Source organism: Doryrhamphus excisus, chromosome 16 (assembly GCF_030265055.1).
Source record: "Doryrhamphus excisus isolate RoL2022-K1 chromosome 16, RoL_Dexc_1.0, whole genome shotgun sequence".
NCBI classification, from domain to species: domain Eukaryota; kingdom Metazoa; phylum Chordata; class Actinopteri; order Syngnathiformes; family Syngnathidae; genus Doryrhamphus; species Doryrhamphus excisus.
The window spans coordinates 7380894-7396994 of NC_080481.1; the positions used below are offsets into that span (position 1 = coordinate 7380894).

Sequence of the window (16101 nt, forward strand, 5' to 3'; positions counted from 1 at the left end):
CACACTCCCAAGCGCTCCCCAGGACTTCCATACATCTGCCAAACCCCTCTTTCTAACTTTGTTGGTATTGGAGTTGATATCTTTTTAAAATGTCGCTTTTAACATGCTGGCATATGTGTTGGATCCGGAATCTAATCCGGGGTTAGAGACCGGACTGTCACCCTGTAACACTTGTAAAATTAATAAACCCATTGGAGAACTACTTGAAAAGTGGTTAGGAGCTAGTGGCCGGAGACTCCTGACTTATAAAGGCAATCTTGGCACAACATCGGTAGTGAAAATGTGGTCATTACACATTTTTTGCAGGACTACCTGTGTTTAAAAAAAATCGGGTTGATTGTGATATTAGCAACTCCAGACATCGCTGAGCTTGTAATTTGCATGCATGCATGTAAGACACTCCCTGTATGCTCACTGTAATGCTACACAGACTATAATGCTTCCATGACTTACATAACAAACACAGGACACAAATTGTTACTTACAGCTTGCTTTTCTGACTTTTTGACATGACCAAGTAATGTTGGAAAGGCGTCTGGCTTCAGCAACAGTTTGTCGGATAGTTCAGCTTCATATTGGTGTTCACAAAACAGCCATGCGTGAAATGCAGTTGACAGATGAAAATATGTTTCTCTTGCTTGCTGGGAATCAGAACTCCAACCACTTCCGACTCTGAAAATGGACACTTGCAGTTTCCTTAATTTCTCAGTGAATAATTCATCATGATAATTCAAGTCAAGCCAAGACAAGTTTATTTCTACAGCCCCTAATCACTAAAGAGTCTCAAAGGACATTACAAGCAGGGAACTCCAACCTTGCAAGGAAAAACTCAAAATCCCATTTTTGATACAGATTCAGTTAAACATTCTGGGAGGTCTGGCAAACAGGAAGTAGTGAGACAGAAGGAGACCTCACAGGGCGGTCAAGGACAGGAAGGATCCAGTGGATTTGTATTCGAGGGCCCTGAATCAATGAAAGTGCTGAGTTACCACCCAGCAGTCAGGAGAATCATGAGTCAGTAGAATCCTTCAAGTTAGCTGATGCATGATCACAGAGCAAATATGCTTTTGGGGAAAGTTTGTTTATCTTGTCTGTGTGTAATGATCTTTCAGAGAGCACACGCCCTCTGCCTTACAGCAAACAAGAAGCAGGTTGCTTTGTACAAGTTCTTGTTGATGCAGACAGATGTCAGCCAGATGATCGTGCTTTGCACTTTCTAATGCAAAAAGTCGCCCTTTCGGACGGATTGTGCGTCAGTTTTTAAAAATCGTATCATGTAGCATTTGAAGATGTTGTGTGTAATAGTTGGTCCGTACACAAACAGGAGGCAGAAGTGATTCTTAATAGTATGCACGTGTCCGCTGAGCATGACTTTGCTGAGAAAAAATCATAACCCCCCCATTAAGTCCCCCCAAGTTGTAAATTCATGAGAAAAATGCTGTACATTTACGAGAAACCCACAGGCTTCCACTTTCAAAGTGTTGGGCTGAATTTATTTATGTACACATCTTCTTTGTTTTATTTTTAATGTATAAAATACATATATGATAAATATATTTTTAAAAGATTTTGTATATTTTTATTTTGTGTTTCTTTAATTAAAAAATGTCAATAAATGTACTCATCTATTACTGTACGCCATTGTTCATTAATTTCTTTATTTACTTTTTGGGGTGTTTTATGTATTTATCTTTACTTGAGTAAAAATATGGTGGTAAAATGTGGTAACAGGTACGGGATATACAGGTATAATAAAAAAATACCTTTGTTGAATAATAAAAGAATAGAGGTAGCTTATTCTGACCCACACTGAACTGTGAAATGAATTCATAATGAATGTCAGTCCATCAGTCCAACTAGATGGTTCCATCTTGCTAATTATCCTGGAGCAAGTGACTGTAATCCTGTTTTGTTTGGATTTTTTCGACTGAGAAACAGCTCAGCAGTAAAATCTACTTACACACACCTTCCTGTGTCTGCAAATGTGGAGCATGTTCCTGATGTGCTGACCCAGGCCGGGATAATCCATCCTGCGCGGCGTCTGTAGATTGGTCCCGGCAGTCTGGGCAACAAGGCTTTACCCAGCAGGCCACCTGCTTTCTCAGCAACATCAACAGCACAGCAGGAGGTCCTGGGATGGATGGAAAGAGGATTGTGGGGGCGCACAGGGTTCATTTGTGGGGTGTCTGGGAACAGTAGGTCAGACATAAACACATGATCATGGAAATCATGCAACTCCACAAACACACCCTGCGGTTTAGTACATCCTGTACTTTACGGCCAAACGCTTTAAGAAAACACCTTTGTTTATGAAACAGGATTTGCAAAAGTGCAATCTGGACAGTAGAGGAGACCCTCAGCGTCTTGCCTAGACTTTTATACCTCCGCTCCGGCATAAAATGTATGGATACTTACCACTAATAACAGCTAGCACGATAGCGCTAAGTGTCTGCTTAAGTTCATATTCATGAAAATCACAAAAAATACAAATATGCTCATGTTAGCATGCTAGCAATGCAAACATGCCAACACCTACCGTAAGTGTCTACCTATGAAAATGGTTTAAAATTCCAGTATGCTAATGCTAGCATGCTAATACCTAGCATGATAGTGCTCAGTGTTCATGAGTCAACCCATGAAAACGGCAAAAAATATTACTTTGCTAATATTAGCATGAAAACGTTACATTTAGCATGCTAACACCTAGCGTGATAATGCTCAGTGTTCTTACCTATGGAAAGGGTTAAAAATACTACTTTGCTAACATTAGCATGCAAACATGTTAACATTAGTAGGGTAACATTGAGCATGATTGTGGTGTTTTTGTGTCTTCTCATGAAAATAGAAAAAATGCTGGTAGCATTAGCATGCTAACACCTAGCGTGACAGAGCAATGTCCCTGGAGTGTGTAGTGTTACATGCACAAAAACTGAAAAAGGTCCTATCTCACTATGTGATAGAATCCTTGAAAATAAATTCTGGGGTCCAGACAGTGACCCGGATCACCCCAAAAACGTATTCAGTTCTTCCATATCCCACAATTTCTGAAAATGTCATCCAAATCCATTCAGAACTTTTCAAGTTGTTTCAAACACAGACAAACAGATAAATGCGGGCAAAAACACGACCTCTGCTACTTGGGCTTGTTGTCTCAGAATCCTTAGTCCATCACAGTCACAGTCCATCACTACTAACCCGTAGTTTTTTTCTGAAATGGTGGAATTGTTTTTGAGCATAGGCTCCTACGACTTTTTCATACATACTTTTCATTCAGGATAGCCTACGTACTTGTGTTCGGGCCCCAACTATAAACATCAGTGCAAATAATAACAGTCAGTCTTTATACCTCCAGTATAAAAAGTATGGGTACTTACCACTAATAAATGCTAATGTCTGTTGTGGTGCCACTTTCACCCACTCAGCGATGGCTAGCAGGAGTATGAGGCTCCCCTGTATGGTCCCGGCTCGCTGTCGGAGAAAGCTTTTCTCCAAGCTGCGTCTACATCATCCACCCTGCTTAAATCATGTACTTCCAATGACAAACTTGCCAACATATGTTCACATGTTTATTTTTGTTTACCCCGCCTCTTGCCTGAAGACAGCTGGGATAGGCTCCAGCTTGCCCACGACCCTCGTGAGGATAAGATGTATAGAAAATTGATGAATGAATGAATGGCACTTGCCTTGTACCTTGCCCAGTTTAGAGTGTTAAGTTGCTGTGTGAGTTAGCGTTCTATGTAAGTTAGCACCATGAGTCAGACTGTCCTACTCAGTAACTACCTGCTATTTCTGACAAGCTCATCGCGAGTTCACTAATAGCTTGTGATTGGCTCCTGCTAAAGAAAGAGCTACCGTTTCCTCACTGACAGGCAAGCAGCACAGCATTCCAAAACTAAACCAAAAAAAAATCAGTCCTTTGTTTCTCTTTGTTTCCACTTTTATTTGAGGTGCAACTGTCTAGTGCAAATTGTAACGTCACATTTGTGATGGGCTGAGGAACATGCACAAAACACTGACATCCATTCTTGCCAAAGTGTATGCGCGAGCGTGCCGGCGACAGACGCTTGGCCGTACAAAAGACTAAAGTAAAACATCCTCACTCGCTTCAAAAAAACAACGTCATGGACAAACATTCCCTGATAGAAACAGTCCCATGTTGCTTTGCGTGTTCAGCGTGGAGGTAAAAAATCCTCGTCTGAGAGTGCTGATACGCAGGTACTTCTCCACCTGGCAAACCATAGATATATATATATATATATATATACACACATATATACACAAATATATTTACATATAAAATAACAGAAAGAGATTATATATGTATCTATGGTTAAAAACCAGGCACTTGGCAGAATTGGCAACGTTTATCCTATCAAACACCTCAACGTTGTTTTTACTTTTGCACATCACTAGGACAAAACAAAAAAACAACAAAAAAAAACGTTCCTAAACCTTCTCTCTATAAAAACACACATTGATTCCCTGCATAAATATTTAACTCCTCATCCAAGAGGGGCGGGCATGTGGGGGGGGGGGGGGGGGGGGGGGGCGGGGACGGCCACGTGATGCTGCAGAAGAGTGAACAGTGATGTGCCGCTTATACCTTTTCTCTTCAACCCGCCCCCCCCAACCCTCCCGCCGTGTCCGGAAATGTCCGCTTCCCATTCCAGATGGGGGGTGGGGGGGTGCGTCCTCAGTTTAAAAAAAAAAGTTCATCCATTGTTAGCAGCGACGTGTGCAAGTAGATAAGATGCACTCGGGGGGGTGGAATGTTCTGATTGTGAGGGGTGGGATCACACAAACCGGGGTGCCCCCATCACCGTGACAACAGCGATTGTTTGAAGCGGGTCAAAGTCAGAGACAAGGCAGACACACGCCATAAATAAAATGTGCAACCAAAAAACACAAAGTGTAGGATATCCTCAAGATGGCGGCATAGTTGGTGGTGGTGGCGTGGAGCGGCGAGGCAGGAGGAGGAGGGGTCACAGTATGGCTCCTCTCGTCCCATTCGCTAATCCCCAGAGCGTGGGGGGGAGGTTAGGCAGACGCACCAGAGTTCTGTGTGGAGGGGAGAGCTTGCGTCGTTCCGGCCGAGCCCGGGGGCGGAGGCTGGGCGGCGCCGGTGGGGGAGGCGCCGGTCTGGACCTGGGCCTGGAACTGAGCCATCTGCTCGGGGCTGGCCAGGGTCTTGAGCAGGTTGTTCTCCTGCTCCAGCTGGGTGTTGCGCTCGATCAGCTCCTTGATCTGCTCCTTGAGCACCTCCACCTCCTCGCGCACGGCGTACATCAGGTGACTCTTCACCAGGTCCTGAGGAAGTGAAGAAGGGTGGGGTGGGACATCCTGAGTATCTTATCATATGCTTTTACAGGCAGGCGGATGCGGTGCCGCTTAAAATTGTCCTAGCATCCCCCTCATCTGCGGATCCACTGAACAAAATGTTCCTGTGCTGGTGGGAGGAGCCAATCAGCAGCCGAGTTATTTATACTGAGAGGAGGGGAGGCTGCTGACTGCCTAGCAACATGCTCCTGAGGAGGATGGGGAGGGGAGGTAGCGTGTGAACCTCATCGGTCCAAAATCGTGACAGTGCATGGGGCCTCTGGCTTCGACTATGCAGATTCAAAAGGGGGTGAATGGTGCTCATGCACCTGTCATTATCAATGAGCCAATGATTTAAAATACCCCAAACGTCGATCAAAGTGATCATATATGTATAGTTGTATCTAGCGGGCAAGTGATCGTCGGTGCAGGTTTGCGCCAAAATGAGCGGGGCCGCATTTGCGTTACGTAACATCACATGATCCTGTGCAGGAGGACAACTTACCATCGCTTGCTCTATCTTGTTGTCTATGGCCACAACACTTGCACCCGAAGCGCTGAAACACAAAAAAACACACACAATCATTCCACGGGGCTTGAATGGCGCCAGTATGATGCAAGACACAATGGATGTTGCGGCAGCTAAAAGCCACTCGGTAATATCAGTGGGGGTTATATATTTCATTCAAGAGAAAAACGTCAAACGACAAAACATAACGTCACCTCCTGTCGAGCCGCACCGACGCGCTCTCCTTGCCGAGCACGGAGGACAGAAAGGATATGGAGAAATTCCGCAGTTGGCAAACGCCAAGGTCCATCGCCACCGTGTAACACTGCGAATTCATGCTAGTCCGTCCATCAACACGCCCCGGTGCGCCTCCGCAGCACAGCAAAGCGGCTGTACGGTGGTGCAAAAGCGGCAAAGGAGCGCATTCTGTGGCTCGGCGGGCGCCAGAGCTGCGCACAAAAGACTGAGGCGGAGGTTGGACTCTTCGGATGATGAATGCGGCGAAAGTAGAGCCAGCCGCCGCCTGATTGGCTGGCGGCGAGTGTCATTTGCATAATGGTATGCCGCACGGCGACACCGGATTGGATGAAGCATAACTCAGTCTACGGCAATAAAAAAATGTTTCATTACACTTTGATTGTCGAAAAATGTTTTTGTTTTTTCATAATCATGTTCCTTTTGGTATTTTACAGGCAAGCATGTGAGTGAGGGGAATTAAAACAGCCAATGTCGCCACCTACCGGTCATCTAGCGCATAATGACACGTGACTTGAATCAAGCACTCAAGTTTGTTGGATGTGGTTTAAAAAATGTTTTAGAAATCAGTCATAATCTTTGCAACTTCAAATTTCAGCTGGGCTGGTGAGGTGGTGTCTATTTTAATACATTTTAAATGGGAGGGATTCACACAATCCGTCCAAAGAGGTCTGACTGCTTTACAGTGAAGATTTACGAGGATCAGACAGGAGAAAACACTGAAGACTGCTCGTCAATCACCAGTTTCAAAAGACTGATGTCGTCACCGTGGCAACCAGTTGATCAACAGCACACAAAGACGAAGTGCAGGGATCATACAGGAGGGAGCAGATTAACCAGGAGAACCGATGTTGACCCACATTGCAGACCAAGGCGTGGCTTTAGTATGACACACACATTTTAATTCTCATCAGGATGATACCTGAACCTGTTGCTGCTGCTCAACAGCTGACAGAACAAAGAGACAAAGAAGGCCAACCTTCTACACAACTTGACGACTCTAGTGGCCTAAAATTCAAGGTGCCTTTGGAAGCTGGACTGTATCGTAATGTTGAAGGCCGACTTTGCTTTGTTAGGCCCCTGAAGCCCACAAGCTAACATGAGAGCTGGAACATGATGTTCAGCCCTGCCAAGATGGCGACCGATTGGGTCTGGGAGATGAAACGTCTGCAAAGCGAGCATGTTATTAAAGGCAAGAACGTTGTGTCCTGCACGTGCTCAGGAGTTTTTTGGCTGTATTGTGGGCAGGACGCAAACTTCTAAAGACGTACTTGTCAAACGACGCAAACCAACAAAAGCACAGATGCTAGGTTAACACAAAATGGCCTCCGTCGTTACCTCTTCAGATGCTTCTCCAGCTCCCAGAAGAAAAGCTTCATGGCCATGGCGTCCTGGCCCTGCGCTCTTCCGGCCCCGGCCAGCCCCTTTTCTCTCATTGATGCTCAGGTTAACCAAAACACATGCACAGTCCACACAGCGGGCTCCCACCTGCTCCTTCTCCGTCCTCCGAACCTACTCCCTTTGACCCTGACCCCTGCCCCCCTCAGTGCTTCACAATGTAGACCCTGAACGGAGCGGCGGAGGACGGGGAAGGGAGCGGGAGTGCGTGTGGATGACGGCGCTGTGTTGCCCCCTACACCCGCCGCCCCTGCACTTGAATTGAAGATTGTGAGCGTGGCGAGAAGCCCTACAAGGGTGGGCTGTGACGTCACTGCATTAGGAGTCATGTCGCCTCCCCTTCTGTTGTTATGTAAACTGTCAGCTGAGATTAGAGCAATCCATCCAATGGGATGAGCCATTTTTGACCACATACCCGGTTAACACGGGCGGCACCGCCTACAAGTCACGCCCAAAGCCGCCTTGCTCAAGAAACATTGGGATGGAACCGTACATCTTCATAGTTCTTAGCGGTTTTTGGTGGAACGAGGATTGAGGATGGGTGTCCCGCATCCACGCCCTGTTGCCCTCACACCTCCCAATAGGGGAAAAGAAGAAGAAAATGTTTAGGTTAGAGGAGGCGCACCCTTGGCAGAGCAGTCACTCTGCATTAGTACATGCATGCTGGACATACACGCACACAGCAAGGAGCTCGACTGGCCTCACGTGTACCTCCATGCTAGCACATGCAGGTTAATGTGCAGTTGTGGTTCTGGCTCAACAAAGAGCATAAAATGATCTGAAGCTTTTAACGCAACAAACAGTTGCATCGTGAAACAAAACAAGCATAGCGTCGACGACATAAACTTCACTAATGGACTGACTCAGGTCAGAATCAAGACGCACAAGAGCGGAAACGAGTGCTTATGGAAAAACATTGTTTTGCCAATACTGGCCGACTGTAAACGTCCCATGTACATCGTGTACTTTCTGGCACTAGGAGGCGGGTCCATGTGCGCATGGCGCCTCAGAACAAAGGGCTATAGAAACTGGTTTCAGCAAGATCTCGCTGATGCGGATGAAAGATGTACTTCCACCCAATGGCTGATGGCACAGACGCCTCGGATAAGCCAATGAGGCCATGGCGTTTGCGACTTCAGAGGAAGCCCATGAGGGATTATTTCATTCGGTGTGTATCCAGGTCCATCCAGTCAAAGCTCAACAAAAGGGATGACCCATATATGGGTCAAACTCACAGTGGAGAAGATGTGACATCACGTTGGTGGCCATTAATGCTGCCTGGTGTTTCAACACGCTGTCTGTTGGGCATACGGATGTAAAATGGATGTTACTCCTTGACCACTTTGAGCTAGTCCAAGGGAGTAGTGACTGGTGCAGTTATGAGTCGCTATACATTGGGTTGAAGTAATATTTTTATACACCACTTATCTGGTAATTCTCTCCTTGACTGTTATTTCCTCCTTTATTGTCCTTTTTGTGCTGTGATTAGCCTGCATCCATCTACATCACTTGTCCTCAAGCAGTTGGGAGGAATGCACTAGTGCGTGATCCAATGATTATGAGCCACAGTAGCAGAAACAGCACCCGGACTTAAAATGTCTTGCTTTTGCAAACAACACTATATTCATTAATTCACCAGCAAGAGAGAACAAATATAAACCCAGGGATGGAGACCAACCTTGCCGTTGAGGACAATGTCCACAATCTTAGCCGAGACAGACTAAACAGAGATAAGCAACGCCCTGAAACTCAAAACAGCTCTCACAGCAGCGGCTCTCTAGAGCGTAAGCCAATCGTCCTCAGCTCGGCATGCAATGCCTTACATAACCATCCCATTGCCATATGGTCCACACGAGGAAACTACGCGATAAGAACATCATCTCTGCTTGTTTAGTGACACTGCAAAGATGAGCTTTAAGCTTCACACAGACATTTCATTTACAAAGACTAACCAAAACAAAGCACTGCATTGCACTGTATTTTATGCCAAGAATGAGTGATGAATAAATCATGCATTTCCAGAGCAAAAAGCATTTGGAACCACACCCAAATGGGAGGAAGTCGGGGACAGATTAGACACACATGGATCCTTGTTTGAGTTTTTCTCCAGACAAACAAGCATTAAAGTCATCTAAGCCCAAAGACCATCTAAGGCACACAGAAATACCAGGAAAGCATTGACACCACAACAGGGGGAAGCATAGCGCCTCTGTTCCACTCATTAGGTTTACATGCACTAAGACAGCCAGATTCCCAATTTTGTGTAAAACCTTTCCATTTCTCACACTTCCCAGTTTACCTGCTATAGCGCTTATTCAATTGTTTGCCAAACACTGTATGCCTCTGAAATAGTTACTGATGAATTTGGACTGACTGGCAAAAGGTCGCACTACGTTGTTCTTTGCAAAGTCTTGGTGCTGAACTGATGCAACCAGTGAACACCATTCCTGCCTGTTTGGAGGCGTAAGACGAGGAACGTAGTGGATGAGAAACATAGCTGAGGCACTTCAGCATCATGCAGTGCGCCGAGAGATGTTTAACAGTCGGAAGCACAGCGTTTTCACTCAGAGTTGGACTTGTACAATATTATTGTTGGTCTTTACGATGATACCTGTTCTTTAACTGGAAGTGTATCTTTCAGGCCTGGTGTTGTTTCTTTTGTAAAGGGTGAGGCTCTTGTGTTTCTGAAAATGTGACAAGATATCCTCTCAGATGTCAACCAAAACAGATTGAGTAGCTGGAACACACAAACACCTTCAGAAAAGGTATTGATTAGCAAGGACTAGAGCTGCCTTACGTTGATTGCGCAACGTGACCGCTGACCTCACTGTGCAAACATTGCCGCGTATCACATTTACTTCTATTCTGTCCATCTTTAGTCAACACTACACAGTGATGTCTCAAAGGTTCTACAACATCTAGCTCAGCCCATCCCGTGTCGTCACAAGCACCGCAAGATGATTGTCTTTGTAAACTTGGCTAACAGAGTCGTTTTGAAAAAAAAAAAAAGGGGGGGGGGGCTTTCCCTCACAACAAGTGATCATTCTGTATGTAACATGCCAATGTTCTGGTTGCCACGGACGATGGGATTTGAAATCAATCGACACTAATCTGAGAGTAATCTGAGAGCAATTACAAAACTGCCTGATTGTCAGTTCATTCACTCAGTCATTGCGTGCGGAAAGGCCCTTTCCCGACTTGTGAGAACAGCACATTTAGGTCAGTGACTCTCAAAGCACGTCAAGATTATATAAAGTACTTGTTGCCCAGACTGGTGGAACTGAAGGGCAAATACTGCCCCCATGTGGCAAACTCTGGTACCACACCATGGGAGAGTCATTCTTCAATAAACCTTACTAAACTCAAGATGATTCCAAGACAGATCAACCCAATACGTACCTATGTTTGTGTGCTTTGCCGTGCAGCGTTGTTTCAACGTATAGCCTAGGGAAATGACTTTTAGGCTTGTTCGTTCCCTCTAAGAGCATAAACATCCAGGTTTGATTATGGTGTCTGAACAGGCGTGTCCATGTTAGGAAACATAAATCACAACCTGAAGCCAGCAGGATTCGTCTTTGACAGGCAGCTTCCTATGACTCAAACAGGTGAAACACTGTCCCACCCAACTGCACTGGCCCATGCTGCCTAACTCGTCAAGAAATGATCATGTGTTTCCAATCACGACTATGACTGGAGCAAAGGAATTTGCTGTTCTGTGCGTTTCCTGCGGACAGTGACTGCACGTACATCCATGACGTTCTGCAAAACACATCCAGGAAATGTAATGGACATGTTGAATTTTGTGGTAGGCTAGTGCTGAAGAATATGTTGTGACAGGTTTTCTCTGCATTGAATGGATGAAGACGTTCAAAAGTCAAACCACACAAACTCCTGCAGGCCCAAATTCCTGGGGACGACACAAGGTGAACCACCCATCACCTTGTCCAAAGAGCAGTTAAACACTGAGCACTTGACACACCCTTGCATGCCTGTGTTACTACTTGTGAAGTCATTAACACACAGCTGGGCTTGAGACGCCCCGGCAGGTGCAGCATAAGGTAGACAGCAAGTAGCTGCCACTGAATTTTATGTTGCCAAGAGAGACATTGGGCTACTTCTCAGGGATCTTGCAAAGAAAACATTCTTTCCATTTTTGAGCAGCAAGCTGAGGGTAATTCCGGTCAAAACACAAACCATCCTGACTAAAAATACAACATTGTCAAAGTATCGACTCAGGAGTGGAAATTGGATTGGATCGTAGCCAGAAATGATGACGGGGAAATCCTGACTTAGCTGCAACAGCAAATATATTTACAGTCAAACTGAATACTTCCGTTTATACCTTTGCCACACTGAATCATGTGATATTAAAGGTGTGGATGAACTACGCCCAGCCTTGTTTGTTTATTCAGCCATTTTGGATCACACATGCAAGCTAGTATCCTATAACCGTTCTCTGTAAAATTATTTTTTGTTAATATTTTGGAGCAGCAACAATTGATAAATCAGTGATTAGTCAGACCAACATTTTGTGTTCGGTTCATATTGATGTTAATCAATGAATCAAAGCAAGCGTCGGATGAATTGATGAAATAACTTAGTGGCGGATTAATTTAATTTACATTATTTCCAATAGGAAAAATTGCTTGGGTGTTCATACATTTCAGTTTTCGTCTGACATTTTGTAACGAATGACCTAAAACCGAGGTACCACTGCATTTGAAATACACATTTACATCATGTCAAAGCATATTGAAAATATCAACAAATTACTATTTGTCGGTCTGAAATCACCCGGGAAAACTGTGTTTGTGGCAAAGCACATGACACTGCTGACTCAGAAGAAGCAATTCACGCAAGCAGCTGGGACGAGGAGGGCTATTTTAAGAATGGAAAATGATCAAACTGTCTAATATTTGGATGAAAAGGCTAACAATCTTTAAACTCAATTGCCACGGAGTCCATTTAATGAAAAAAGAGGACTAACATCCAGAGTGAAAAGCAGTTCAAGAAAGGCATGCAAAGGCCTTTGGGCAACAACCATCCATCCATCCATCTTCTATACCGCTTATCCTCATTAGGGTTGCAGGGGTATGCTGGAGCCTATCCCAGCTGACTTTGGGCAAGAGGTGGGGTACACCCTGGACTGATCACCAGTCAATCACAGGGCTCATATAGACAACAGCCTCCCTGTCAATTACATGAACATGTTCGCCCTAGGGAAGAAACCAACAGCTTGCATGGCTCATAACCGTGTTAATGTCAGGGGAGAAGTAGTATGGAGGAATATATGAGGGAGGTTGCATAAGATGTTTTGGAGACGTGTACGAGTTGTCCAAGGCTACAAATGGTAGTTCCGGAATAACAAAAAAAAAAAACAGAACAGACTGTGTATATATATTTATACTGTCTATTGTCTATATATATTGTCTATTGTTTGCTCCTAATGTAAAATGACCACAGGTAAATGTACATACAAGATGACATCGTACTCATTATTTCTGATCCTATTATGTTTGATTGCAGTCACTGTTTGGCTGCATTAATGATGTTTTGGTGCAATACACATTTGACATTACAACAAGCAGGTGTGGCCTCACCTGTCCTCATCTCCTTCAGCAGGCTGAGTCCTCAGGCCAGCAGCAGCTGCAGCCACAAAGGCGCTTGCCTCAGCCGACATCCCAATGTGGGCCAAGCCTCCGACAGCGATGCCGGCATCCAGAGCGCCCACTCCGCCCGCGGCAGCGCCCAGCCTAGGCAGTCCCAGGAGGCCCTGGTGCTGAAATAAAAGCTTCTGTGCATCTTCCAGCTGGGAGGTTTTTAGGGAGCTCCCTCCTGCCATGGGGGCTGGGTAAAGGAGGGGTTGGAGGTCAGCTTGAAGTGCAGTCAAAGGGATGTAGGGGGTCCCCTGCGCTGGGGGCACAGTGGCGGTGGATACCGGCTGAAGAGGATGAGAATGTGGCTGGCTGGTTTCCATGGCAGATGGAGCCACATGACCTAGATGGGGTAACTGCTGAGCAATTCCGCCTGGAGGCTGTGCCGACACCCCTGATCCTGGTGATATGGCTCCTGGCATGTGTGTCAGTGGAGGCTGGACTTGGGTTTGGAACGGAGCAGTGGGCTGGATGAAGTCTGGTTGCCGGCCACTTCCTCCAGATAAGATTCCGGCACTAATCTGAGGTGAAACATAACCTCCCTGTGCCTGAGCCTGGTGCCGGTCCACAGCGTAGGGTAACTGCTGAGGGGACTGGTTTGCAACAGCCTGTTGTAGAGTTGCTGGGGGAGCAACAGCAGCGCCTGGTTTCTGCATGTGAGCTGCACCAACTACTTCCTGGGGCGACACATAGTTGAGAGGGGTGATTTGCGCCGGTGCTTGTGGTGGGCTTTGCATCGTATGTGGACTGGTGAAGTCCTGACTTGACAGCTGATATGGTTGCAAAGTGTGAGGCGGCTGGACGGCTGTAAGAACTGGACTTCCTCCAGCGTCACCAGGCTCAGTCTCGACAGAAGGCTCGGCACCCTTAGGTGCCTCTGATCCCGCCGCAGGTGGAATCTCTTTCTCATAATATTCCGTACACGTCCATCTTCCTTTGCGGAACGGTTCGGAGTTAGTGTCCAGTTTGACCACTCTGAAACGTGAGCCGGTAGTGGTCTGGGTTTGAGTGCTGGAGGCAGTGGCTGACTGGCCGCTGACTCCACCAGTTGAAGATGTTGGCCCACTCACACTTGTGTTGTCAAAACCTTGCTGCCCAGAAGGCGGGACTGGAGTGACAGAGGAGGCACTCGGAAAATTCCCGTGTAGATGTGCATCACTTGCCATCCCAGCCACCCTAGCAACAATAGGGGCTGATGGTGGGGGTTTGGTGCTGTCTGACAGTGGTGGCCTCTGGGACTGGTTAGCCCCCGTTTTGAAAACTACACTTGGGCCTGAGCTAGCCAACGCTGCAATGTGGAGAGCTGGCAATGCCGATTCACCTCCTCCCAAGTTGTCTGACTGATGCTGATTGGGCAGACTGTGCTGCTGAGGATAATAATGGTGAACTGTTCCATTTACCATAGAGGTATGTTTCTGGGATGCCTGGATGGAATGTGGATAAGAAGGCTCATTAGGTGACACAAGGCCAGGAGTGTCAACCCCATGGAGACTGTTTAACGTCTCATCCGACGAACTTCTCTCCGGCACACCTGTGTCTGTGGCCCTGGACACTGAAGCATCCAGCATATCAGAGGAGGAGAGGTCCTCGGTGTGGGATTCATCAAGGTCATCATAGCTCTCAGTATCATCAGCTAAACTGTTACTGCCACTGACGTTGATCTGGGCAGAGGTGACACTTGTTATCTGGAAGCCACTTTTCTTCTTCACTTGAGCTCCCGCCAGCTGGGACACAGGCTGTTGATGGGGTCCTGGAGATGAGGTTCCAGCTGGGGCTGGACTGTCTTCAAGCGTGATGACTCCAGAGCCAGTGGAGGAAGCAGGAGCCCCGCTGCTGCCCCTGCGGTAATGATAGACCGTTTTCCTACTGCCAGTACCGGGAGGGTCCCCAGAAAAGTCCTGGTGGTGCATTCTTGCTGAAGAACGGGCTTGAGTTGTTGGGTTCCTCGGAAAGGGTGACTGGTGGCTTTTGACGCTACCTGCTAGCTAACACAGAAGCTAGCTCGCTCGCGATGCTAAAGCCCCATCAGCGAAATGTCATATTGTGTCCTTGTAATAACGACCGTAATGTGAACTGATAAGCAAACACAAACACACTAATCAGCGCACGTTAAGAAATAATCAAATGGGGTAAATGAAAGCAAAACAATTCGTTCGAACCGGTTAGCTTAAAATCCAGTTTGGTCAGCAGAAGTGATTCGCTTCGCTCCTGTGGGTCTTGTCGTACCTTATGGTTTTAGATCACACACGGTAGCGTCAAAAGCAAGCGGGGCGACGATTTAGCCGTTAAACACTTTGGCGGCCATCAGGTGCTCGTCGAAGCCTTTGAGCTGTCCGACCTATGTCGCATGAAAACAGTCGCCGCATCCATTCCTCTCGCGGACATCCGCTTCTTTTCCCTCCGAAAGAACCTTGACGACTTAACGCCAACTGACAACGGTGTCTAACTAATGTCTATCGTTTTTACGTTAAAAAGACGAGGCCGTGTGCCCTACCGAGACCGTGTTTGCTGTATCATTGCCGGTGAGCAGCGGCAGCTAACGGACCGTCAGCCACGGAGGGGAGGAGGAAACCAAACACTGAAATTGCGCATGCGCCTATCTTCGTATGACCGTAGAGTGGAGTTGAGGGATACGGCAAGTTTTGGTATTGATTCGATACCAAGGTAAACCTTGGTCGGTATTGCCGATACGTATACCAATACTTTTTTTCTTGAAGTTCATAACTTCTCTATTCCCTTTTATTACATACAATCGTATAGCATGCAAAAGCAAACGTGCCACATTATTAAACTAAAATGTTGACTTTTTTTCTCCTTAGGAGCCCCAATGCTGTAAAACGAAGCTCTTTAATAGTAAAACAATAAAATATTCTCGAAAACATATATTGACCAATCATATAAGAGGTTTAAGACATTGCGATAATCACAGATAATAACTGATGCTACAAATCAATTACCAATAACTGTTGG

General features: G+C 46.2%; 1 protein-coding gene across 3 annotated transcripts; it reads right to left on the reverse strand.

Moving 5' to 3' along the window:
* Nucleotides 1-3352: 3352 nt before the first annotated feature.
* On the reverse strand, nt 3353-15696 carry zgc:65895 (uncharacterized protein LOC393546 homolog). 3 transcript variants are annotated; one of them, XM_058051918.1, is made up of 3 exons: nt 13078-15696; nt 5822-5873; nt 3353-5307 (listed from the first exon to the last, which is right to left on the reverse strand). In XM_058051918.1, exons 1-3 carry the CDS (start codon nt 15039-15041, stop codon nt 5038-5040), a joined length of 2286 nt encoding a protein of 761 aa, XP_057907901.1. In that variant the 5' UTR covers nt 15042-15696; the 3' UTR covers nt 3353-5037. The 3 variants fall into 3 exon arrangements, with proteins under 3 accessions (XP_057907901.1, XP_057907903.1, XP_057907902.1); XM_058051920.1 differs by lacking the exon at nt 13078-15696 and adding an exon at nt 7418-8028 and having other exon boundaries at nt 3652-5307; XM_058051919.1 differs by lacking the exon at nt 13078-15696 and adding an exon at nt 6040-7370 and having other exon boundaries at nt 3655-5307.
* Nucleotides 15697-16101: the final 405 nt, after the last annotated feature.